The 27,111-nt window shown below is 38.9% G+C and overlaps 1 protein-coding gene across 1 annotated transcript; it reads left to right on the top strand.

Moving 5' to 3' along the window:
- The first annotated feature begins 636 nt into the window (after nt 1-636).
- usp31 (ubiquitin specific peptidase 31) lies at nt 637-21,672 on the top strand. Its single transcript, XM_084744336.1, has 16 exons — nt 637-1,308; nt 2,127-2,261; nt 2,459-2,553; nt 2,640-2,732; nt 3,724-3,859; nt 4,267-4,414; nt 4,510-4,690; nt 4,922-5,033; nt 5,663-5,757; nt 7,130-7,207; nt 9,727-9,856; nt 10,327-10,446; nt 11,485-11,710; nt 11,829-11,987; nt 13,014-13,166; nt 13,597-21,672. Exons 1-16 carry the CDS (start codon nt 781-783, stop codon nt 15,078-15,080), a joined length of 3,873 nt encoding a protein of 1,290 aa, XP_084600462.1. The 5' UTR covers nt 637-780; the 3' UTR covers nt 15,081-21,672.
- The last annotated feature ends 5,439 nt before the right edge of the window (nt 21,673-27,111 follow it).

The following is a 27,111-nucleotide window of genomic DNA, read 5'->3' as shown; positions in this document are numbered from 1 at the left end:
AAGACCAACTATAAGAAAGAGGATCAATAAAACAACTGTCAGGCTGCTGCTCTAACTCCAGGCCAGTAGGGGGCGGTAATGTGATTGTAAAGCAGCGCACCAGCTGCCAACACAAACAAGAAGAAAAAGACGAAGAAGTAAAACGATTCTGCTGTTTGGTAGCCTAGCCCGAATGTGCCTCCAAATATGTGACAAATATGAGGTTGAACAAATTTCGGACTCACTCTCCACTTTGACTGTCACTCCCTGCACACCATGGCGGACTATCGGTTTCTTCTGGACGCGGACAAAAAGCCGAAACGGACTGTTGCTGTTTCTGCTGGTCTTGTTGTTATTGTAGCTAGCGCCAGCGTTAGCTAAATTAGCTAACACTGCTGCCTTCGCTCTCAGCATAACCGATGTTGATTCATTGCTGCGGGTCAGTAAACCGCAAAAACAAGGTAACTCTGGAGCTGGTTGGAGGCATAAACAACTGACATGAGCAATATGTATGTTCTGCTTCTTAACTCATTGTGTAATTGGCCGTCACCAGTATTTCAGGCAAGCTTGTAGTGCAAGATTTGCTAACATTAATTAAAATTAAACATCTACCGGTGCATGCTTTAGAAGAAGACATCTCAGTTAAAATGTTAAGGTCAGCTAATGCAGCCTGCTGCTGAAGCTTTGGCGTTAAACATCGCTGTCTACATGTTTGGAGATGGAGCAGCAGATAGTAGCCAGTGAGATGGCACTGGTTCTTCACATCACATCTGTCTGAGTTGTGCGTCTGTGAAATAAGCAATGATGTCTTGCAAAGCCGCAACCAAGGACAAGAAGTCGAGCTTCAGCAAGAAGCTGTTCAGGCGAGGCTCAGTGCGCTCTGTGGGCAGTTTTATGAGCAGAGTCCTCAGGACACTGACAGCCTTATCTCACTTTGGATCTGAAGTGCAGACCGAGGATGACAAAGATGATGGGGGATTTTCCACTTACAAATCTGGAAGTAAAGATCTGCCCATGGATGATGGGGACCTCGGGGGTTTCCTGTCTGGAGAGAGAGTTCCTGGAGTGTCTGGTCTCAAAAACCACGGCAATACCTGCTTCATGAATGCGATCCTGCAGTGCCTCAGTAACACTGAACTCTTTGCTGAGTACCTGGTTTTGGAGCACTATAAGAACGAGGAGCTGGGTGAGGACAAACCAAAGACAAATGGAGTACATCTGCAAAAGAAGGGTCCTCTGGCCAAAGGAGAAGTTACCGAGCAGCTGTCAGGACTTGTGCGGGCTCTGTGGACGTTTGAGTACACCCCCCAACATAGCAGGGATTTTAAGGTATGGATCCCACTGGTGCACTGCCTGTGCAAATATTAACTTTGCAAATGCATGCTAAAAATGCCAGTGCTACTGACCCACAACACTGCTACACCAATGATGATTAGTATCCACAGCGAATGAAACTCATGATATTTTTGACCATATACCTCTTGATATTTGTCAATATTGTGACAATATTATAGGATTGACTACTGGTGCTTTCAGAAAATATCAAATCAGTGATAAAGCTGATGAATAATTATAAGTAATTTGGATCTAATAACTTATTATTTTCATTGTTTAAAACTGGGAAAAGACAATACTTATGCCATATCACAATTAGGGGTGTAAGAAAATATTGATATGTTTTGTGATACTGTATCGATTCTCAAAAACACTATTGTGATACATACAGATTTTTGGCAGTGGTTCAAACCCAGTGTGTTTAAAATCAGTGTTGTTGTTATCTATCTTAAGTGTTCTTTGCATGAAAAAGTAAACTTCTTGTACCTATATTTTTATGGACATGATGGCGTGTTCTTTAAACTGTGACAGTTTTCCTAAAATTAGATAAAAAAAAAAAACAATACATCACTATAACTACAGTTTTACAATATTGGAATATATTGAATCATATTCCCTGTATTGTGATATGTGTCGTATAGCCAGATTCTTGCTGATACATAGCCCTAATCACGACAACAATATCAGTATATCAAGACAATATCTAGTCCTATATCACAAGACACTATCCAGCTTTATGACGAACACGTAAACATTGTTGAGAGTCTGACTTTGCATGCATTGTAATTTTTGAGCCATGCCGTTTGTTTCAGAATGCTGTTTCAAAAAATGCTACCCAGTTTAAAGGGAATGCTCAGCACGATGCCCAAGAGTTTCTCCTGTGGCTGCTGGACAGAGTACACGAGGACCTCAACACAGTCAACCCCAACAGCAGGCCCGCCATCAAGGTGAATTTAGAGGGCTAGTGGAGGCCGTTATGGGGATAGTTTGGTGTTATATTGAAAAATACCAAGTGTGTGGTCCACCTGAAATTCACACAGGCTGGCTAAGCTAGGCCTGCCTGGTCCTGTTTCCTCTTGATTTTGTGGAACTTGTCAGTAGCAACAGAATATATGACAGCTTTTAACCTTTTATGTTCATTCAGCCACCTATTGAAGAAGATGACCAAAGTATAGAGGGGCCATCTCCTCCCCTCTCTGCTGGGTCATTTGTACAAGAACTGTTTCAGGCTCAGTACAGGTAGGCTTTATGTCCAGTACAAGTTCCATGATATTTGGCCACATGATCTGTCTGCTATATTAAGGAGTTCAATTTTGTCCCAACAGGTCCTCTCTTACCTGCCCACATTGCCAAAAGCAGAGCAACACGTTTGATCCCTTCCTCTGCATCTCCTTACCGATCCCACTGCCACACACACGGTGAGCTCTCTTTTGAGTCGTGCTACAGCATGATTGCAACAGTACTCACCTGACAGGTTTTTACATGTTCATGACTAATTATTACTGGGTTACAAAGTTTACACAGTAATTGTTTGTACATCATAAAAGTAAACATATAAATAATTTGTAAGGCTCTCAAAAGTGTGTGGTATGTTTATGCTACCTCTGTTTATACCACCTGGGAAAACACAATGTATGTAAGTTAACTTTCATTGAAGGCCAAACTGTGTGTGTGTGTGTGTGTGTTGACAAGTTTATGAGAACCTGAAGCAAATTCAGTGCTTCCAGCAGAAAGAATGTAACCTGGTGTGTTAGGAGTGTGTGTGTGTGTGTGTGTGGGGGGGGTTGAGAGTGCAAGAGGAGCAGTAAATAGGTGTGGGAGGAGTGTATACCCTGGAGTTTTAAACCAAAACAACAGTGTGCTCATTTTAGGGGTGACTTCAGTCCAGAAAAATATATCTAATAGAGCTGTCAAAATGTGTAGTAGGAGGAAATAGTCACATCTTTATACGATAATTAATGTAAACCTGCATAAGATACGAGAAGTTAATACTTTATTAGTCCCACAACAGTGAAATTTGTTGTGTTACAGCAGCAAAGGGGATAGCAAAATAGAAAAGAAGCATCAATAACAGTCAGTAAGTGATGAATAAACAAGTAAAGGAGCAATATAAACAAGAGGAAATATAAAAATAGGAAACAATATATACATTAAAAACAAGAAACAGACTCAATAGTTGAATTTACACCACTTGCACATAGAAAATATTGATATTCCACAGTTGAAATGATAGTACACCTGAGTAAGCTACTGATTTGCACAGCATGAAATGAAATTACACCTGAGTGAATGTTTATGTCGCACAGTCGGTATGCATTGATAGCGCAGTTAATTTTCAGCGTGGTTATAAAGTAGGAGAAACCCTGCTTGCACACTAAATGATGTTGTGTATGTAACTGTTTTTGCCAGGCCCCTGTATGTGACAGTGGTGTACCAAGGGAAGTACTCTCACTGTATGAGGATTGGAGTTGCTGTTCCCCTCAACAGCACCGTCTATCGCCTCAGAGATGCTGTGTCACGTGAGACCAAGATCCCAATGGACCAGGTGCTATTCCTGTCTCTTATCAGCTCAGGGTCTGACACAGTGAGACTATGTTACAGTCAAACAATGTTAGCGCACTCTTCCTAAAGCCAGGTCTACCTCTGAACAGCAGCTTGTCATGAACCCAGGTGTTTTTATGAAGTGGACTCAATGCACAGTTAGGCAGCAAAACGTGTTTAAACACAGTTGTCCTTAGGGCTGCAGCAGCAGCAGCAGCTCAGTGCTAACACTCATTGAATCTGGCAGGATGAAAATGCCACAAGACTAAATATTAATGAGGGCTAAATCAGGATCAGGAGTGATATTATTATGACTGTGTTATTTTTGGAGCATTATAATAAAACAAAAGAAGAAGCTAGACGCTATTAGTGACACTTTTTTAAAAATATATTCCTTTTTTCCTCTTTCAGTTTGTTTTGACTGAAATGTACTACGATGGTTTTCATCGTTCATTTTGTGATGATGATGATGATCTTGACATCATTCAAGAGAGTGACTCCATATTTGCCTTTGAGACACCGGAGACCTTCAAACTGGAAAACATACGCACAAAAAGAGGTAAACCACACATTGATTTTTATATTCAGTGGGTTTTTTTCACATTAAGTTAACAGAAGAGAGTCTATTGAGATTTTTTTCTGTGTCTGTCACAGGCAGTCTTCTGGCAAACCTGAATCATAACAACTTGAAGTACGGGACAGAAATCAGCAGGACTCCATCTTTCATGCAGGGAGCCATGACTCCGCTAACTGCATCACCCAATAAAAACCTGGGACCAGAAAAAATGATCCTTCTGGTGTGTAACAGGGCTTGTAGCGGCCACCAGGGAAAGAGGTACTACAATCAGAGTATTTTATGTTTTGTCATGCTAACTTGTCCTCTGTTTGTCTTATTACTGCACACACCTGGTCTTTTCTGCTGTTCTTGTCAGTCATAAAGACTGTAGTATCGTTACAGTAAGCAGTTCCCCAAAACAGTAGTAATGCCTTAATGGGCTGTTGTTGTTCAACTTTCCTGGAGAAATTGTTAACAGTTAACAGAGCTCCACATATTATGTTGTTGTAGGTTCGGGCTGCCTTTTGTACTGTACATGGAGCGCACTGTGACCTGGGATGCTCTGCAGAAAGAGATCCTTGAGAAAATGAGACATCTGTTGAGGCCTGGTGTCTACATTCAGGTAAGAAGAGGAACAAGCAGCTTGCCTTTTATGTTGACTGTACAGTAAATAAATTGATGCTTGAGCAGACAGAGGAACAGATAATAATGTTTGTATTTCAAATATGAGCCTGAAAAAGTAAAATCAGCAAAATTGCTAAAAGTGACATCAGAGGGAACATGTAGTTTAGTCACCTAAAAAAGGTCCACCTAAAATAAATCAGTTTAAATGTCACTGCCTCAATCTGTTAGTTTTTTTGTGTTATTTGACAACTGTGGTGTTTTTAAAGCTTAGTTCAGATTCAGCAAAGTCACAAAAAATACTGTTTTTAGCAAAGAGTCTGGTTTACTGAGAGAGAGTAACATTTGGCTCATTTCACTGTTGTTTCCTGACAGACAGGGTTGTCTGGTGGCAGGGTAAAGTGGTGAAAATATATATCAATATCATGTACAGTTTTTTTTTTTTTTTTAAGGTCGGCTTTTTTTTTAACTAGTCCACAGCAGCACATTGCTTAGCTTCCTTGCTGGTGCCCCTCTTTGCTTCTCCAAACTGGGGACATGTTAGCTGCCATCTACTGTAGGTAATAAGTTTACTATCTGTCAAGATAGATGTTTAAGCAGGTATATTGATGGTTTTGTTCCTCTGTGTAGGTTGGACCTTTCAGCCTTCGGGTGGTTGGCGTTGTTGGTATCACCTACCTCCTTCCTCAAGATGAGCGACCACTGTGTCACCCAACTGTGGACAGGTCAGTTCTTCTGTTTTCTACATCATCTGTTTACTGCTTAATTAGAGCTGAGTGTTTCAATCAAACACTTCTATTGTGGTTCATTCTGAATGCCATATAATTTTGTGATTTTTATGTTTTGCAGTTACACATATGTACCTGTCTCTAATGCAGTGTGTATATATGTGCAAACAATAAATGCTTTCATAACTCTACTGACATAATGCTACTCTAGTTGAAAAGGTGGAAAACACTTAATAAAGCTGTGTCTCAATTCGGATACTTCTGTCAGTACACTGCCGTGTGGTACACTTTGCACACTATGTATTCACTTGTGTAGTGCGCCAATTTTGACAGGGTAGTGCTGTCTCAAATCGAGGATGGTTGTTGTGCCCTTACTAGAAATGCAGATTGTAGCTTCTGGGCTTCCTCGATTGCCTGGGCCACCGTGTTCACAAGTTTGGTAGCCACGCCTCTTTTGCTACGAAGACAGTATGGCAACCGTTGAGGGTGAGAAGTGTCCAGCGTTCCACACTCAACCTTTTGTCCATTTTGAACAGCATCCGGGTCCTCGCAGTGCACTTCGTTTTTCCGTAGATGTCAATGTGAATGCACTTACACACTCTAAACAAGAAGCGTAAGTACAGAAGTACGTGAATTGAGACACAGCATAAGACTTGAACGTTGATGGGCAAATGTACACACACTTCATTTGTTTAAAAATACTGCACTACATTACTAGAGCCCAGCCAGGGAAATCCAGATATTTGAAACCAAGCGATTGAAACTAAGCATTAATTTCAGTGAAAGGGGAAAGTGAAATCAAAGCAAACACTGTGTAGACATATGCACACAAAGGCAAAGACAAAATTACATCCATCTTGCCCTTTAATCTTCTCTTTATGCACATGCCCCATCAGTTCTGTTCCTCTCATTGGCCTGCTGAGGTGACATGTCCTAGCATGATTTGGACTGTTTGCTAAAATGCCAGTTAAGCACGTTTGGCTTATTACCTACATACTGTGAGTTCACAACAATAAAACAAGTCACAGCAATCGGGCTCCATAGAGATGCAAGGTGAAATCTAAGTTGATTTTGCCATAATTCTGTAACCTCAACAAAAGCTATTACAGTGAAAATATATTTCAACTGTGGAGTCATGTCTGCTCTGTAAGAGTAACTAAATGATTTTATTTCCTTTGCCCATATTGGATTAACCCATTCTCCAAAGAAAATTTGCTTCACACTGACCCCATTTTTAAATTGCATGTGGACACACAACTGAATCCAGAAAAAGCTTTTCATGCTTGACTACAGTGGCTTAAATGAAAGGCTGTAAAGTCCCATTTGTAAATGACAGCTGCCTAAATGTCTTCATTTGTTTCCATTACAGGGCGTACAAGTCCTGTGGACAAGGGGGGCCACCACACGTGAAGATCGTGGTAGAGTGGGACAAGGAGACCAAGGACTAGTGAGTGATTAATTGGTAGTTTTTCAATACCATGTGTTTAAAAACAACATTCAGTCTTTGTTGTACTTTATTGTTCTGTACCAACAGTTGTGTGCAGGTTGTTTTTTTTTTTTATTTAGTTTTTTAAAGAAAAAAAAAGATCCTTTTTGTCCAGGACTTTTTCTTTTTTCTCTTTTTGTATTGTATTGAAGTTTAGACTTCAGGCTCTGTGACAACCCTAATCTGCAGTATATTTGCTCTACTGTATGTTCAGTGTGAAACTGTTTTGGAGAAATGCATACACCAAATAATATTTGATTCAACCATGGTGTTCATTTGGAAGTTGCTCATTTAAATAACTTGCCTTGCGGACATGACATTGAATATGTAATTGGATGTAGCTGGATTGAAGGCCATTCATTAACAGGCAGGCTAACAAGCTTGTTTATGTAACTGATTTTTGTAGAAAGCACAGCTGAGGTGACAGAATCAGTTTTCAAGTTGAACACTAAAAATAAGAAAAAGGTATGCTTGAATCTTGCAGCGGTGTGTGTCAACAGTATCATGTATTGAAAAAAAAATGGTTGTTGAATCTCCTGCTTGTTTTTTGATTTAATCTGACTGCACACAAAGATAATCTCGCCCACACATCGCTGCACCTTCACGTGTCAGTTAAAAATACAGTTTTGCAGCTAAAGGTGAGGCAGCAGTGTGCAGGATTTCAAGTTAAGCAACATCTTAAAATTAACAAGGGCTGTTTTACAGGACTGAACCTATTTGGAGCCCTAGAATTCAGGTTCCTCCTACCAGTTTTCTCCACTATTCATCACATTATTTGCTTTTGGAAAGTAAACTTCCTTAATCCACTTGCAAATGTACTTAATGTGAAAAAGTAGTGATTTTAACCAAGTAAACAGCAGAGTCTGAAGTTCCGCCTACACAATCAACGACATGTCTGATCTTATGTCCTCACTTAAGCTAATTACTATGTTCTGTGGTTAATGCACATACACACACACACACACACACAGTGTTGGGAGAGTTGCTTTTAAAATGTATTCCACTACAGAATACTGAATACATGTACTCAAATGCAATTTGTAATGTAATACATTAGATTGTGTAAAACAATTAACATTTCCAAATACTTTAAATGACTTTTGGAATACTAAGCTTATTTGTTTGAATGTCACTTTAGTTAACACTTTAGGGAATGACCCTGATGGAGAGATACCTTCACTGTTGCTAGATCACATAAAACAACTTATACATGCCACATATGTCTAAAGAATAATTTGTAAGTCAAGCCAAATTGTTTTAATATATAGCCCAAATTTACAAATCACAAATCATTTGCCTCATCTTTACAATCTGTACAGCTTACAACACCGTCTGTCTTTGATGTTAGACCATCATTAACATGACAGAACACATCGAAAAGAACAAGTTACCTCAAGGTGCTTCTTCACATTAGATCGGGAGTCCTTTAATGAAGAAAGCGGCCTGGTTGATGGCAGCAGAGTTTGCACTTTTGCGACCCTCTTGTGCTTCTCCTCTCCTGTGGTATGTGTGACAGCTGCACTGTGTGTGCACAAATTAAACAAAACGCAAAATAATCCTTTCAAGGAATAATTTTATAGACAGTAACTGTATTCATAATACCACCAATACTCATGTTTTGTATTTTTTAAATACACTACACTTGTATTCTGTTGCTCCCCAACCTGCACACACTTTGCTGGTCAAATAGAAGTGAGATTCTTTGAAGACGTGTTGATGACAAGTTAGTTCATCAATTTACCAGATTGGCAGTAAAGTAATATTTAAGAAAATGCCTGCAAGACACTGAATGGTTGCTGTCAATCCTGGAGTTAATATTGTGCAGAAATTGTTTATGATGCTGTTCTCAGCCCTTTTCAATGCTGTTGCACCCTTGGGCAAGATTGCGCACCCCCTACAGCAGGGGTTTTTAAAGTCTGAGACTGTGGGCCTCCCCTGAGACGAAGCTGGGAAAAAGGTGCCCCTCCATAGTTTACTTGCCTAGTTTGGCTCAATTCCAGGATGGGATCATTATTTTGTTATTTCATCCTTTAGATTGAGCAATTCAAACAAGACGGTCTAATGTTGCTGTTAATATTGCAAAACTACACCAAATACACAAAAAGGTGTGTTTCAAGGTATTTATTAGTTTATGAAAAGCAGTGAAATTTCCCCAAACTCTGCACACTCTTTAACCAAATCACACTCATTTTATTCTACATGAACTCTTTTTGATAACTAATGTAATATTTTTTATTTCCATTCACTGAACCTGCCCTGAAACTGTTTGTAGGCCTACCTCCTACTTTGAAAACTTCTGCCCCAGAGGCAGCTGCAACACAACACCCTGTGTTAAACAATTACATGAACTCTCTTGGAATGTTTCATTCTGATATAAGAAGCAGTTTCACTAAAATTCTGGAGGCATATCATATCTTATGGCCCTCCTCACCTGACTTTGCCGTTGAGTGACTTGATGACTTTGCTTCATGTCCCCGCAGTCTGTTTGGACACACTGAGGAGGAGTACATTCCTGATGCTGAGAGTGTGTATCTGCACAGGGAACAACATCATCAGCCGCAGGCCTGCACCCTCGCTCAGTGCTTTCAGCTGTACACTAAGGAGGAGCAGGTAACATTGTGACCGCACACATACACTAACACACACACACACACACACACACACACACACACACACACACACACACACACACACACACACACACACAGTCAGTAGACTGACATTAAAAAACAAACCTGTGATTTGCCTTGGCACATGTCAGTGGCGAGTATATTTTGAAGTATAGTCTCACATTTGCTTCCCCATCGGTTTATTATTCTTCTGCAGAAAATCAAAAGGCTTTTCACTGTCTGTGGTTTTACTGTGTATTTCGCTTCTAATGCTACGTTTGGAATAAACCAGAAATTCTGAGCACAGACCCACATATACATTGTGGTTTGACTTGCCTGCGATTTCTCTGGAGGAGAATAGAGAGAAGCAAGAGAAAAACTCAGGGCCTCATCCTGTGTGAGGCCTATTTTATAGGCAGTGTGGTTGGAGCTTGTCCTTGATTGGTGCCGCCTGGGCTGTGTGTGTTTCAGCTGGCTCCTGACGATGCCTGGCGCTGTCCCCACTGCAAGCAGCTGCAGCAGGGCCGCATTAAGCTCAGCCTGTGGACTCTGCCGGATGTGCTCATACTGCATCTCAAGAGGTTCAGACAGGTATTTCAGCTCAAACAAACACTTGCTCAAGTAGAAAACGGAATATAGATCTACTGTCTACTGAGTATGAAGGCATGAGACACTTCTGTTTTTATTTTGCACTAACTGTCGTTTTTCTTGATCTGTCTTTATGTTGGATTTCTGAGCATTTTTTCTTATTTTTTTGGCACTGGCTGAAATAGATCAAATATGTGGTCAAAAAACAGTTTGTTTTTTATACTTAATCTTTGTAGAAATGGGGTCAGTCAGATCCAGTATGATATTGGTATTGATGTGTGGCATTGATCCACATTCATCTAATAGACATTTGATATCTGTGCTGAAAGTGAGACATCATATAGGCACCAATATGGGCATATTTTAAAGAATACCCAGTCTCACTTAGGGTGTTTTGTAGAGAGACTTCATTTTAGATTTTAATTTCTAAAGCTTTCATCCTTTGTAGGTTTGACTAAATTAATCTTGAATGTTAAAAAAGAGCTGTCTGACATTCAGAAAAAACTAATCAAGTTCCTCAGTAATGGTTGTAGCAAGGGCTGAACAGTTAATCAAAATTTTATCAAAATCGCAGTATGACTCATTGTAATTTTCAAATTGCTGGCACAATATTTGTTAAAGGTTAAATTTGTGTCCAACTATGACTTCAAATGAAATATTGTGGAGCTGCAGAGATGTCATGGTCTACTCATCAGATTCTACAGGCTTAAGAAAACATCTTTGTTTATTACAGACCCTAACAAATATATGTTTTTCAATGAAAATCAGAATAATGATGTAAAAAATATCATTAATTGTCAGAAATCATATCACAATTGCAATATCTGTTCAAGTAGTCGCAATTAGATGTTTTTGCAAAATCATACAGCTCTAGTTTATAGCTACTTTGGGCTTTTCATAAAACCACAAATAAACTGAGACTCCATTATGCTGTCTGAAAACAGATGACATATCACACCACAAGTACTATAGGCTGCCACCAGTAGGTCCGCTGGAGTCGTTTCGTGATCGCTGATCTGTTTATGTTGCCGTCTGTTTCAGGAGGGGGACCGGAGGGTGAAGATGCAGAACATGGTGAAGTTCCCACTCATGGGCATGGACATGGCACCTCATGTGGTTAAGAGAAGCCAGAGCAGCTGGAGTTTACCTTCCCACTGGTCGCCATGGAGACGGCCGTACGGCCTGGGAAGAAACCCAGATGACTACCTATATGACCTATACGCTGTGTGCAACCACCACGGGAACATGCACGGAGGCCACTACACAGGTAACTGTATCGGTGATTAGTTTAAAGTCTGTATGTAAAACCTGAACAAAATTAGACTGTATAGTTGTGTGTTCATCGTCCATTTTGACTCATTTCACCCTTTGCTTTGCACTTACAGCCTACTGTAAGAACTCCATCGATGGTCAGTGGTATTGCTTTGATGACAGTGAGGTTTCACCAATAGCTGATGAAGATGTATGTCAGCAGACAGCCTATATACTGTTCTACCAGAGGAGGACGGCTATTCCCTCGTGGTCGGCCAACAGCTCTGTTGCTGGTCAGTATTTAATTCCTTCTGTCTATCTTCCAGTCACAGTATTTACAGTAACTTCTGGATAGAAAACTCCTGCAATATGTTGACTGTTTTCTTTTTCCATTATGTTATTTCAGAGTATATACATTTAATTCGTATAGAATACATCTTTAATGCTTTAGCTAACATTAGGTTGAAGAACTAATTTACCCTTCGGGCTGTAAACTAAAGAAAATGAGTTTTGCCCAAACTAGTTAGACTGTATTCAGACCAAATCAGGCATGATGATTGGCACAGGGTTGTGTGGCTGTGTTGGGAGTTAGGGGGTGATTATTTGTCCTGAGAACATAGTCGCAGCAAAACAATCAGAAAATAATGTTTTATTTTTACGATTGACCAGCTGTCTCGCAACCACCTCTCTTCTCATTCGGTCTCTTTGACCGCTGCTTTCTCAGAGAAAAGGACAGAAACCAAAGGAAGCTTCTTGGTATCGCAACGCAGCATAAACTGCTGCCAGACCCAGACTTCAAAGCTAGTTACATAAAATAAACCAAGCAAGAACACAACTGGCAGATTATCATCGTTTGGTCCGTGAACTCTGCCTGGATAGCAGCTGCTTTCATTGATATTTCAGGCTGAGTTAGTCCAACTAGTGATGTTAGGTGATTATCAAAGATGCTGGTAAAGTACAGTACATAAAATGTGCACAGCAGAAACGTCAGATAGGTCGGACCAACGTGTTTAAATATCTTTAAATGTTACAGTTGCAGCTGCAATTCAGATCAACTTACAGTTTTCTACTTGGAAGTGAATGCTGTTAGTGTGACATCAGTGATTCAGTCTGTGTCTGCAGTATGTAAATATTCCAGTCAAATTGTGATGAAGGCTGGCATGAAAGTCTACTCATGTCAAAGTCCTGAAAGCAACCAATGTAAACATCTTAATGAGAGTAAAGCATCACTGTTTATTTTCGTATGCATGTTTCTACCACACAAGTCAGACCCTTTTGGGTACGTTGTCATGTTAGAGTTTTTATTGTCTTTTACGCAGGTTCCACCAGTTCGTCCCTGTGTGACCACTGGATCAACAGGTTACCTGGCAGTAGGCCTGCTAGCTTGGCCTCCGGAGCCTCATCCAGACGCACCTCTCTGGCATCACTGGCTGAGTCAGTCGAGTTTCCAGGAGAACGCAGTGAAGATGATGGTGAGATTATGCTTACATTTTCTTTCATTTATTTGATTTTACAGGTATCAGATTGTGGTTCTTTGTGGTTACACACATGAACTGCTGTCTGTATTTTAAATTGCAAGTCATAGTTCTAACAGAAACACAAGTTTTCATGTTAGAATGATGCTATTTGGAAGTCCATTCACCCACCCCAGATGAGACTAGACTTTGTTTTTTAATTCAGAGGACCAAAACCAATATGATGAAAACCACTTCAAAGAGACAGCTCTGCCTCCAATTGGTCTCATGTTTGAATTTAGATGTTTCTCATGCTGCACTGCATGAATTTATTTTCAGTAGGTTGGAAAATTGTTGTTCTAATTTGGATTAATTGGGAGTTTCCAACAGCACTTTACATGCAGTTGAGTGTCTTTTATAAACATACTTCTTCTTTCCTTGTTTTTAGGAGGGTTCTCTGTCCGACCTTTTGTGAGGAGCATTCAGCGTCAGAGCTTGTCCTCCAGGTCGTCCATTGCTAGCCCTTTAGCCTTCAGTGACAGTGGGATAAAGCCTTCCTGGTCTCTCTCAGCAAAGCTGCACATGAGATCCAACTCACCCTCACGTTTCTCCCTCGACTCTCGTTGCTCTCCTCCTCTAGAGAGGATCGGAGAAGCCTGTGATGATAAAGTTTCCACGTCCTGTTTTGGCAGCTACAGCAGACATGAACGCTACTTTGGCAGCAGGTCTCCCCTGTCCATGATGGAGAGTGACCAGGACAACAATAAACGGTTCCTAGACATGATGTACTGCAGGGCTCCCACTCCAGTAGAGAAGAAGAGCTCCAAAAATGAGCCAACGGAAAACAACAACCAGATTTCAGCTATAGACCAAAACACTCTACCCACCCAAGCTACTCCCTCCAAAGAACAGAAACGTAAGAGCAGTATTGGAGGATTTGGCTCAAAGGCAGAAAGCACAGGCTCCACAAAGACTTCCAACAAAGTGGAGCAAGAGAAAACCTCCAAAAAACGTTTATGCTCAACCCACAAGACCTCTGCTTCTGAGTCATCTTCCAGTACACCTGTGAAAGGCAAAAAGACAAGCAATACTAAAGAAAAGAGTGTTAATGTCAAGAAAAGCACCTCTACACCCAGTGGAACTCCCTCCAAAACAAAGGAGGCAACTCAACCTGTAGAGGCAACGCCACAACATAAGCCATGCGTCCGCTCCACACCTCAGTCCTCAGCTTCTCCCTCACCAACGGCAAAGAAGAATTCCAGCGTTGCTGAGAAAACCACCATGAGCAGTCGGAAAAAGATGGTAGAAAGGAGCTTCAGCAGAGATTCTATGCACACGAGTCCCCTGGTCGACGGTCTCCGAGGTAGCTCGGTAGCCCACTCCTCACTGTCAAAGAGTGGGGAAAGCAACCGGCCTGAGAGGAGATTAATGAGGAGCTCCAGCAGCAGCTCCTCTGTCACTAGCCTGCGCTCACCCAGCGTGTCCACCAGAGACCTGCAGCGCAGCAGCAAACCTGAGGAGAAAGGCTTGTCTTTCTTCAAGAGTGCCCTCCGACAAAGGGAAAGCCGCCGGTCGGCTGATTTAGGAAAAAGCACTTTGCTTGCCAAAAAGGCCTCAGAGAGGACATGCAAGCAGAATGGACAAGCCAAGGACATTGGTGGTGATAAGGGAAAAACAGGAGACGCTGTGTCTTCACAGACATCTATAGAGAGTAATGGAGGTGACACAAAGTCAGAGACAAAGGCGTCTTCCAAGCCCCCCAGCTCTCTCAGTCGCACTCTATTAAGCGTTGGCAAATCCAAGTCTTCCACTTCTGAAGTAAGTCTCAAGTCTCCCGCAAACGGGAAGAAGCCTCTAGAAAGGATGGCATCTTCCCGAAAGCTGTCATCAAGCATGCAATCTCCTGCACGTACAACACAGAGGCCTCAATGATACATCCACAGTACATTGAACTTACATAATGCAGCTATTTTCTTTGTGCCTAAGTTTCAGTGAGCACCAGATGTATTTGTGAAGAGACACTTTTTGAAGTTCGGCTTTTTTTTTTTTTTTACACTGGCACCAGATGCAAATGCAGGCTTTGAGGTTTGAATATTGGCAGCCAGCTCTGAGTATTTTTAGCTGTGCTGGATAAAGGGTAGAAAACCGTACATCATCTGCATATTTGAGTGCAAAAAAAACTTGTCTCATATGTTGTCAGCTCTAGTTTTTAAAGCAGTGCATATTGTTAACAATGACACCTTTGAGCATGAGGTGTGATTTTGATTCGAGTGAGAAAATGGAGCGCAGGGTGGTGGCTTCACACTTTACATGGCATGAAGGGTACATGAGCATGCCATATGCATTCAGCTGTACAGCACAGCATATTTGATTGTGTTACTGGAGGCCTACATGACAGCTGACATAATTCCCTGTTGGAATCTTGAAATCCAATTATCTTTCCCTCAGACAAGAGGCTTGACATAACTTTGAATTTCTGAAAACAGTATGTTTAGTTAGCTTGCAAAATATTCTGCTTGAAAACCTGGTTTAAAATGCAGCAGCTTATACATAAAAAAATTAAAGGGGTTAGAAACATTTTCACTTTGTATGCATCAACAATGCATAATTTGTCTTCACACTTAAGATAAAAATAATCTGGCTGTTAATGCTTAAACCTCACTGCTGTTCTGTCAGCATTTTAAACTCCACATCAGTGAGAGCTGAACTGTAACCTCAAAAATCGTCTCTGGACAAATACTGAAGCTGAGTTTATCTGCTCACACACACACACACACACACACACACACACACACACACACACACACACACACACACACACACACACACACACACACACACACACACGTACAAAAGAGTTTCATTCCGAAATAATTATGGCCAAGCGTTTGTAGTAGTTTTCATTGATTGAACGCACAGTACGTGATTTCTGCCGCTAGGCGTCTCTCAATCAAAACAAACAAAAACAAAGATGGACTTTGGTGATGTCATGAAGTAGCATGGGATCATGGGAGTTGTTGTCTTCATTGTTCAGCACTCACCATTGCTGATGAAATCGGGCGTGACTCAGGCAGAAATGATGTTAACGGACGAGGTAATGTATTCACGTTTTATTCATATTTCCTTCACCACACTGATGTAACATCAGGTGTTTCCCCGAAGTTGTAGCAACAGGCGACCAAATGAAACGCACCCTTACCTTGAATAATATTATGGATTTCTCTGGGTTTAAACATTGTTGGAAATATTTGGCATAATGTAAGTACACAACTCAACAAAGTACATCTGTCTGGTTGTTTCTAGACATTTACTTCAGAAATATTGTATTTTATTCCTTAAGATAAAACCTGCAATCTGAACACTTTCCCCATTATACCTCATACATTAAAAGGGGTATTTTAAGTGTTTTTGTCTAAGTCTTTAGAGGAAAAGACATTAGTAGACAATATGTACTGTACTCATAAGTAGTTTCATGTCTTAAATGTATTGAGGATTGACATGTAGCTTAAAGGTCAAATAAGAGATAATAATAATAAGATATAATATTTTAAAGTTCCTGATCATGAACATTATAACAGTAGAAATACAGACGAGATAGCAGGCCCTGGAAAAGGATTTGAGAAGAATTAGAGCTGGTACACACATTGAGACAAGTTTTCCAATATTTTAAATCTTTATTTTTGTTTAATATTAGTACTTTTTGGATAGAAATGTATTTTATCACGTTAACTACTTTTTTCTCAAAGGGATGGTGCGTTTTGGAATGAAACCCTTTAAAATCAAAGTATATAAATACATATATATGTGTGTCTGTACAGATATTGACAAAGTATATAGTATATAACCCATCTTTTCTTTTCCATGAGCAAGATGAAAATTATCTTAAGCGCCTTTCAATGCTGTACATGGAAACAAATAATTGCCTTTGGCAACATTGTAATCTACTGTATGCATCACTGAGTAGGAATGTTGTATTGTTCGCACTTTTTTCTGTATAGATAAAGTAGATTTCTTTTACCCAGAACAGTCATATGTATAGATATATAGATACACACTAACTTAACAATGTAATTATCTCATTTTTAATATGTTGACTATTCATGAGTTGAAGACATATCGTAAAGTATCGTCAACTGGCCTTAGACTTGAAATGGTAAAAGGGTACATTCATCTCGATGTTTCAGGGGTCATTTTAAGAAATCACCTCTTAACTACACCTGGTGCTGTAACAGACCGATGCTCCTCTGGCACTGATATTTCTTAAATGAGCATATTTTTCAATTGCTGATGTTCAGAACTGTGACCACACACTTCAGTGAACCAGAAACCTGTCGGCAGCATTTATCATAACCTGTGGTACCTCACTGGGGAAGATGACACTTTGCCATTGTTTTCTTCATCAGGCTGAAGCAGAATATTGATAATGAGCCATTTAATTATACACAGAACTTCATTTATCTTATCTCTGAGTTGTTGTCCAAATGTGGACATGTTGGCTAAATTATCTCAACGATCGCTGCGTGGTATTTTATCTTTTGCAGTAAAATGATAGAAGCAAAGGCGGAGGCAGGATATGGTCACTGCAGCTGTTGTGATGCTCACTGGTCTCGTTTTGAACAATCAGCTTTGTCATTGTAGAATTACCCCGCTTGCAATTGCAATATCCATACATTAGATACCAGCACAGTGTATGTTTTGAATGAATGAATGTGGTTATGCCACTGAAATCCAAGCATTAGTAAGTAGTCTTTACTTTAAACATGCACATAGTCTTTGAATTATAGATCTACAGTATTTCTCTCAGCTGTTTCTCTGTAGCATCTACCAGGTTTACATTGGTTCTCAGATGGTTTCCAAGGAAATACCACTTAATTTAAAGATGTATGTTATTTAAATGGTCTGTGCAGAGATCGAGCGCATCAGCAGCCGTAATGTGCCTGGCTTTCTACTCATGATGTAAAAGTTAGCTGGATGGTGACAGCAAGTTGAACACTTAAACTTGTTTTCTAGCCAGACATTATTGTTTGTAACTCAAAGATTTATAATACCCTGTTCGGCAATATGCTGCTGGCAAGTAAAACTGTTTTAAACCCTATTCCATCCAGCAATGGTCTATTCAAACAGCCATCTGTTGAGAATACCAATTAGACCATTGAACCAACAAAACACACTGCGAACATAAATTATGTATGTGTGTATTTTCACCTGTAGTTTGGTCTGTAGTTTCTGAAAAGATTTCTCTCCAAACCGTGAAGCCAGAGCACCGAACCTGACGCTGAGAGGGAAAAAATTAAACTTTTAATATTGTCTGAGTCAGGTTACCTGCTACGTGATGATCATGAATGACACTAAAATCCTTTAAGTGTCTACAGAATCCGCATCACTTTCACAAGCTGATGTGCAGCCCAGTCTCACAAAACATCACGACACGTTTAATGTCCCATCATTAGAAAACATTAAGTGGTCGCTGTGTTCGATCTGACACTGGCCACAGAAGTAACATACTGCCGTTTAAATGTTGTGGTATTCCTCTAGCTGCTCTTTTCTACTATATTGTCAGGAACCTATGTGTGGCACTTTGGATCAAAGCAGGACAATTTTATGTCATTTTGGCTTTCACCGTCTTATTTGCCTGTTTGAAAGTCTGTTATTAAGTTGTAGTGGCTTGTGTGCATTTTAGAGCTGGATCATGCTGTTAGACTCACTTGTTTGTCCATTCATTCACTTGTTAAATAAGTTTATTGAATTACTAATCCATTCATGTAGCCAAACCCCAGTGCATTAGCTTGTGAGGCCCCTCACTTTTGACATTTTTCTTTTTCTTTTTGGGTCGCTGTAAACAAGGAGCAGCAGACGGTGTGAGTCATATTGTATATCGCTTATAAAATTTAAATAGGGCTCAAGTTCTGAGATAATTTTGTAGCCAAACAGGCATTTTATGGGGAGAATAACAGAATTCTGTAAATTCCTCTCCTGAAACGCAGCCTGTCCCCTTGTTTTCCAACCATTTTTCACTTAACCATAACAATTGCGCTGATTTCCACCACATTGCCTACATTTTAAAACACGTAAGATTAGATGAGATGGCTCATTCAGTAGCAGCAGTAGAGACGTCTTGTAGAATGCAGAGCTGAGTTGAATGTGTGGAGTATCACTTTGACAAACATGAAACTTTTTAATCAGTAGCTTCCAATCATAAAAAATTACATCTTTAGTTTTATTATGCCTCGGCTAACATACTAGTGTTACTAGAGCAATAATCCAATAATCATGTCATTCATCAGTTAGATTAAGGAAGCTGAGGTTTGAATTACCAAAAAGTGCAAATGCAGTGGCTGACTTTTGAAAGCTCAAAAGGCCATTGAAGCCCAGACAAGTACTGTACTCCATATGAGAAATATATACACACAATTAATCCAAATACATACCTGTTGAAATAAGATGTCAAAAATCAATGTAAAATGTAGGAGAAAATGAATCACCGTCTTTACAGAATTGATTTTCCTCTCTAGCTTTCTTCACCGCAGTTATTGTCTGTGTTGTTGTTTTTTTGTTGTTGTTGTTGTCAATGTACAGAATTGAGGATGATTAAGGAATGCAGTGTTGCATGAAAACGCTAATGCATGTATTTCATTAACTATGCAAGAGTCTGCGGCTGTGTAAAGTAGAGAGCAGAGCATGGCTGGTATATTCCATTGCTTAATTTGCACACCATTCCAATATTTAGAAACTGTAAATTACAGAATATTTCATCTGTACAGTTAAAACTTAAAATTCTTGCCTATATAAAAGTCTATTTAATGCCATAATTGCTTTTTGCATTCTACCATTTAATGTTTTTATTTTGTCATTATTTTATTTTTGAATTCTGCTGATCTGTGCTCTCTGGGTGCTCCTACCGAACTGGTAGGTTACTGTCTCTTTTTATTTTGACAAGATGTTTAATAATTACTGTTGTACACCAGCAGAGACAACACTATGGATGCGTTAATCTTTATGTGGTTACTAAATAGCCTCTTGTATGTATGTATGTATGTATGTACTTATGTACGTATTGTGAAAAAGCCTTCCATTAATTTACTTCAGTGAAAACAGTTTGTGAACCCCTGTTGAAATGTTCTCAGCTGCATCAAAGATATGGTCGGTCTCTAATATAAAGACAACTTAAATAAATATATCTAGCTAAATGCAATAAAAAAAGATAGTAAATTTGTAGTTTTATATTAAAATATGAACAATGACATTAAATGTTCAGTTAATAGTTTTTGTAGTAGTTATGCCACATCAATCATTTCAATCATTATGTGATTTTTATTTATTTTTTTTTTATCCAAACAGGCAGTTAATCAGCAAACAAACAGCAAACATGCTTTATAGCAGCACCACTATGTGTGTCTGATAACTGGTGAAGTGGTTCTGAAACATCAATCACTCTAATTGTTAAAATGCATATAGGCGTCCCTGCAGAAGTTAATTAAGATTAGAGAATCAGTTCATTGAGTTATTGTTGCATGTGGCACAGCTCTTTTGCTTTGTTGTTGTTAACAGAGTCACGAAAAGTTGCACTTTTTCAAGGTGAAACCGTTAATGAATGCCATTACCCGCAACATGTTCACGTTGGCATTTCACAGCCGAATCAAAGTTGCAATAACCACTGAAACACCTAAATCCCACGTTTGAGCCACAGATTCTGCAGATACTGTAGCATCACAACAACACAGCTGCATGGACACGCTCGTAGTATCGAAGGACTCAAAATGAGGAACTTCGGTTGTGAGTCTGGAGTAAAATTGTTTTTGGACGTTATTTTTTTGGGGCAGATATTTGAGGCTTTTGAGGACATTTTTCAGATGTAAACACTACAAACAGATGATACTGACACTTTTCAGAAGCCTTAAGCAAAACAAATTGTAATGAATACTTTCTATCTTGCTCTGGATGATACAGAAACCAAGGAGCTGTGTAATGAATGAATGTCATGAGTCTCACTTATTTTATTTTTTTAAGCTATCAAAGAACACTACAGTGCTAAATGCATAGCACGTCATCTCTTTGACCTTTTCGTTTTTTACTTATGATTTTTTTTTCAAGTGTATGATTCATAAAGCATTTTGTAAAATATTGTGTTTTGCATTGATTGAGATTTTTTTTTTCACATATTAAGGCCATTTTACTGTATTCTTTGTTGTACCAGGTTCATAGGGTTGTTCTTGAGATCTACATTTTTCAAAATGTTTGTTTTTATGTTTTATTTTACATTTGGGCCTCTATTCCAGCATTTGCCTCTTAATTTTCTTTTAATTTTCTATTTTTTTAATATGTTCTGACATTCAGTAGTTTCAACAAAGTTCATCGGACTGTGTCAAAGTCTCCTGTGTTAATTTATTTCTCTTTTGTTATCATGTATGCACTTTTTAGGTGTTTGTTTTTTTTAATTTCTCCAAAAGGACAAATGTGTATATACTTTGTTGGTTTACCCATGCAAGTACAAAATGAAAAATCTGATTAAAAATATTGAAACAGTTCCAGTGTTTTGCTTTCATGAAGGTTTGTGTGAGAGTACTTGTTCCTACACTAGAGGGAGCTTTACTCTAACAAATTGTCCCTTAGCAGGACTCCCTACAACATGTAGCTCTTGGATTTCAGTGGTTTTGTAGAGACTCACTGATGCTGTATTAAAAAATAATTAAAGTCAAATTAACATTTGAGTTATGCAACATTTTGTGTGTCACTATTTCACAGCTTCTGATGGATTAATGTCAGAAAAGCCTCTGATCTCGCTTTGAGCCGGTAATGAGTGTAACCACTGAACAGCAGGCTCAATTTTCAGATGTGCAGGACTGTCCGCAGTCTGTATCTATAAAAGCGTTTGTATTCTCACAGCTGTCACAAGTTGTACTGTAGCAGCATGAGACACATTTTGAAGACACTTTTATTTTAATGTCCCTTTTATCCAGTTTAGATCCACTTGGGGTTGGGCAAGCAAGCGTACGAGCACACAAATCTCCAGCTCATTGTCTCGCTGCTGCCGACACTGTGTATTATCTGAGACCTCAAGGCTGTGCAATACATGAGCGACTCTAAATTTCTGGGCAGGATTATTATTTCAAGCCTCTCCTGACTGCACAATATAGGGGCTGCAGGAGCCTGGATGTGCAGATGCAAGCATGTCTCAGCTCAGTTTTTACTTAAAGAGGGACATCCACTTGTCTGATACTTTGGCACTGATGACTGCAACAACAGTGATGAATTCCCCTTCAGTTGAAAAATTAATCTAAGCTCTAAAGATCTAAAGATATTTTAAATAAGCAACAAGATATGCAATTCATGTTATTGGCTGGATCAAGATATACACATTTGTACAGTACATGCTCCTGGACTCTTCATCAACTGTTATTCATCAATTTACTTTTTAAAATGTCAAAAAGGAACTCATGATCAGTTGGACCAGTAGTGTCTACTTACTTTGAAGCTGCAACCAGCAGATATTTGCCACCTATGATTTAAAATGTTACAGAGGTGTGTCCAGACTTTTTTTTTTTGTTGTTGACTGGATTGAAGTACACATGTACATGGGTGCATACGCCTCAATGTTGGATTAGCATTATGTGTCATTTTTCATGATCTACTTTGATTACTAACATTACAGTATCTTACAGTTTCTTACACTCTTATGTTTAAAAAAATTTAGAAAGAAATTGAGAATCTTTCATTTAATCCTAAGCAGTCTACATAAAATATATATATAACTACTCATTTGCTGTAGGCTCTATAGCTTTTGTCTTTGTGAGTAGGATAAATGGAACAACAATCAGCTAAAATCTCATTATTTATCTCTGTGTGTAAAATGATCAATAAAGTCAATTAGCCTTGTAAAAAAAAAAAATAGGCTTCATATCAAAGAAAATAATACACATTTTAAAATACTCATCATCAATAGTTGGTTCAAAGTAAGTTCCCACATTTCACTGCACAAATAGCCAATCATTCTCGTGTTAGCAAGTGGTGGCCAATCAGATTTCAGTGGTGGCCATTGCACACTCTTTAGAAACAACCTTGAAGTAGCACTATGCCTGAGTACAGCAGCGTTATCAGTAAAATGTAAAATATCATCAGCAACATAAGATCATAATATAAGATATAGGTCATTTGTTGTTATTATTCATGCATTAACATGTAAGTAGCATTTTAATGTTGTAGCTGGAGCAGATTTGATCAACTTTCCATCTATTACAATGCAATTACAATAACAGGGGTCTCAAACTCATATTTTCCTGGGGACACTGATTTTATTGTAATCTCATACTTCATTGTTCATGTCCTGCAAGAAATTGCAATATTCTGAAAATTTACATTTTTGTTTCCATTACTAACATATTTTTAGAAATGCAAACAGCAGTTTCTATACATTTTTATAACCCTTAGTTACTTAGTTTGTGTTTTTATTTCAGTTGTGTTCAATTGAAGCAGTGATTTAAACTAGTATGAAACAACTAGCAAAAATAATTCAATAAAATAATTTTTCGAGCTGGATCATATTATATATCTGGCGTCATGTCGCAGGCCTGATGGGACCAGAAATAGCTGGTGGGCTGGCAGTTTTAAGCCCCTGGTTTATAAAATGATGTTATGTTTGTATGAAAAATCTCAATCTGCGAAATTACTACAGCTGTTAGATAAATGCAATTTTTTCCTCTGAAATGTGGTGGAGTATAAGAACATAGTGGCATAAAAATGGAAATACTCAAAACAAATTGTACTGTACAAGTTTAGTAAGTGTACATAGTTACTTTCCACTGCTGTAGTCATCAATACCTTTCTAATATACAACTAACTGATTGTTCAAATAGTCATTTTGCTACTAAAGACGACTTTTACAGTTCAGTGCTGATGTCAGTGTGTAACCACCTGGTAAATATATTTAGGGACCAATAATAGACGAGGTTATCGAGTCATCGTCTCTAACCAGCCGGCTGATTTACAGTCAAAAGGTCATTTTCAAGCCGTTTTTTTTTGTTCAGAGTTTGAAGTATTTTCGTCCCACTTTCTCTATGTCTATTTGATTGGCATCGGTATGTTAGTTTGTGCCATAAAACAGGGCAGCCAGTCAGCTCTTGGCTGAGATCCACCTCATGAATCATTTGAAATTTCCTGGTAAGCACAGGATGCCATTTACTCATCTTCTCCAGTGCTTTTAAATGGACTTGAACCAGCATCTGACTCCTCTCTCATGATAATATCAGTCCCCCCACGGTACAGTGGAGTTACTTTAGCAATTCGCCTGTGGTTTTATCTCCTTTGTCCCCTCTTTTGACTCCACCCCAGAGAGTGCAGAAAAATCAATAACAATTGATTTTAGAAGGCAAGAAAAGGCGGTTGGAATTCAAGGGAAGAAGCAGGAAAAGACAGAGACAGAGAGGTACTAGCAGAGAGGTGTTAGACCCTAAGCATAATGTGCATGTGCTGGCACAGCTAAAGGTCACCAACATGAACCTGTCTGTAACAACAGATTATGAAGTGTCTGGGCCTCATGGCTGCTATATGAGCTCTCATATAAGATGAGAACAATGGCAGCTGTGAACGGTGACGCTGACTCTTCACTGAAAGCAGGGTTAGAAAGGTTATTTTAACAATGTATTCCTATACATTTACTAATTACCTGTTAAAATGTAGTCGACAACCTAATCTATCACAGTATCACAGTATTAAAGTAACTTGATTACTTTCCATTACTTTTGAATTACCTTAATACCAAATATGGCAAAATTGTTTAGCCCAATATAAAGTTTTATTTTCATTCTGGGCATTAATTGCACATTTTGATAAACAGCAGTAATTATGTGCATTTAAATGCACTTTGTTGAGTAATGTTATGCTATTTATACTTCACATGCAAACTTTAAGTAAACTGGCATAAACTTATTCCCACACACCATCCTGGTCACTTGCATTTTTAGTAGTAGTAGTATTGACAGGTTAGTTAGCTAACTAGATTAGCGGTTGGTCAGTGTTAACAGATGGTCTGTGTGGCTAACAACAATGTATAAGAAATGGACAGGATCACAGCTGCCAAAGCATCTCCCCTGATGATCAGCTGATAAATCCTGCCTCCCATGTTAACAGACAGGACACGGAAAGTTTGTTTCTGTCATTTCAGGTAGCTCTTGTCACGCTGAAGTTTGTTCAAGTGTTCATTTCAAAGACCAGAAACATTATCAATAATGCTGAAATTACCATGCACTCAAAACATTTCTTACATTTGTTGTTATCCTAATTACATAATCCCATAATATGTAATCAGATACCTGATTGTAAATCATTTTAATCCATAAAGAGGAAGACTGTCTTCCTATAGCAGTTGATGTTGATGACTATAAGCTCACAAACACCGCAAGACCTAGTTGTTTCTGACATTCATTGTGAAGTGGGAAATAATGTACCGAAACTAAATCTGCTGCCACACTATCAGCATTAATTTGTCATGTTCCTCCTTGTAGCAGCCAATTAGTTGCGTGTTTTCTACTATCTGCTGCTGAGCTTCATTTCACATTCACTTTCACACTGCTTGTTTGTTGTCCCTGTGTTTTTTCTCCTAGACCACTCAATCAACCTTCACAGGGTAATGTTCAAAGCAGGACAAGACAGCAACAGACTTTCACTAGAGAGGAAGGGCTGTTTGATTTCTATTGCAGGATACGTCCGGGGTCCGGTGGGTCAGCGAGGCTGACAGCTCGGAGATTGACAGTGGAGATCTTTCCCAGGCGGAACAGTGTTGGACAACATGAGCAGTGATCCAAGGCACCAGCAGAGCAGGGCGGAGGTGGGGAGGCTGCACATGCGGTGCATCCCTCAGTCAAATATGTATGTGTGTGTGTATGTGTGTGTGTGGTCTTTTGGCTGAGGGCCATGTCCCCCCCTGTCATCAGGACTGCTGAATGGTACTCAGTACCTGCAGACTTGATCTAAGCACCTGAGGACCCATCAGTGGCTCAAGACAAGTGAAATTTCAAAGAAAATGGAAACCTGATTTTTTTGTTGCCTTTTTGTGCCTTGTTTTCTTTATTGAATTTTTATTATTCCCTGCTGTCATTTCCTTTCCTTCTTTATCTAGCGTTTCAGACAAAGCAAATACACCAAGATTAGCACTGAGAGAAATCGTCACTCTTACTGATTTTGATCAGAGCCATCCGAACGGTGCGTTGATTTTAATATAGATGCGCACACACACGGACATCCAATCACAATGCTGCTACGGCGTTGCACCGATTCTTCTTCTCTTATGAAAATAACACGCTTATAAAAAAATAATTTGTGCAATATCACAATAGCGATTTTAGAAGTTGATATTTGTCTGGTTGGGTCATGCTTCACTTTAAGGTGTGTGTGTGCATCTGTTACAAGAAATATTAGTTTTTGATTATTTCAGCAAGTAGTTTCATGCTGACAATGGAAGTAATGACATAAACAATATGAACTTACATGTGAAAGATAACTCATTACCACATATATTTACACACATAATTATTATTATATTACATATACAATACATAATTATCCAACAGTGTTATGCTATACTATTATATATTTGATATATAATGCCTATATATTAAACTACACCATTTTACGTTATTTATTTATCCAATTCAACTCCACTGTTAATTTACATTGTTTTACATGTTTACATTCATGCTGCTCTTATACACATTTTGCACAGTATCCCTGATAGACTTTTACACTTATGTTGCTTTCACATTTACATGATGATGCTGCTACTTTTGCATAGTCTTTTTAATATTGCTTATTGTATGTTGGACAATGTAGACGACATGTGTGTTTGATACTTTGTAACTGTACATCATGTCACACTATGTTCTTGTCTCTTTATCTTTCCTGACATCGTTATGTCTCTTGTATATTTGCATTTTTATATTTGTATTTCCATATTTTTCATTTCTTGACTTTT

Source organism: Lutjanus erythropterus, chromosome 19 (assembly GCF_056507025.1).
Source record: "Lutjanus erythropterus isolate fLutEry1 chromosome 19, fLutEry1.hap2, whole genome shotgun sequence".
Lineage (NCBI taxonomy): Eukaryota > Metazoa > Chordata > Actinopteri > Lutjaniformes > Lutjanidae > Lutjanus > Lutjanus erythropterus.
This window is presented reverse-complemented; position numbering and strand designations above follow the sequence as displayed.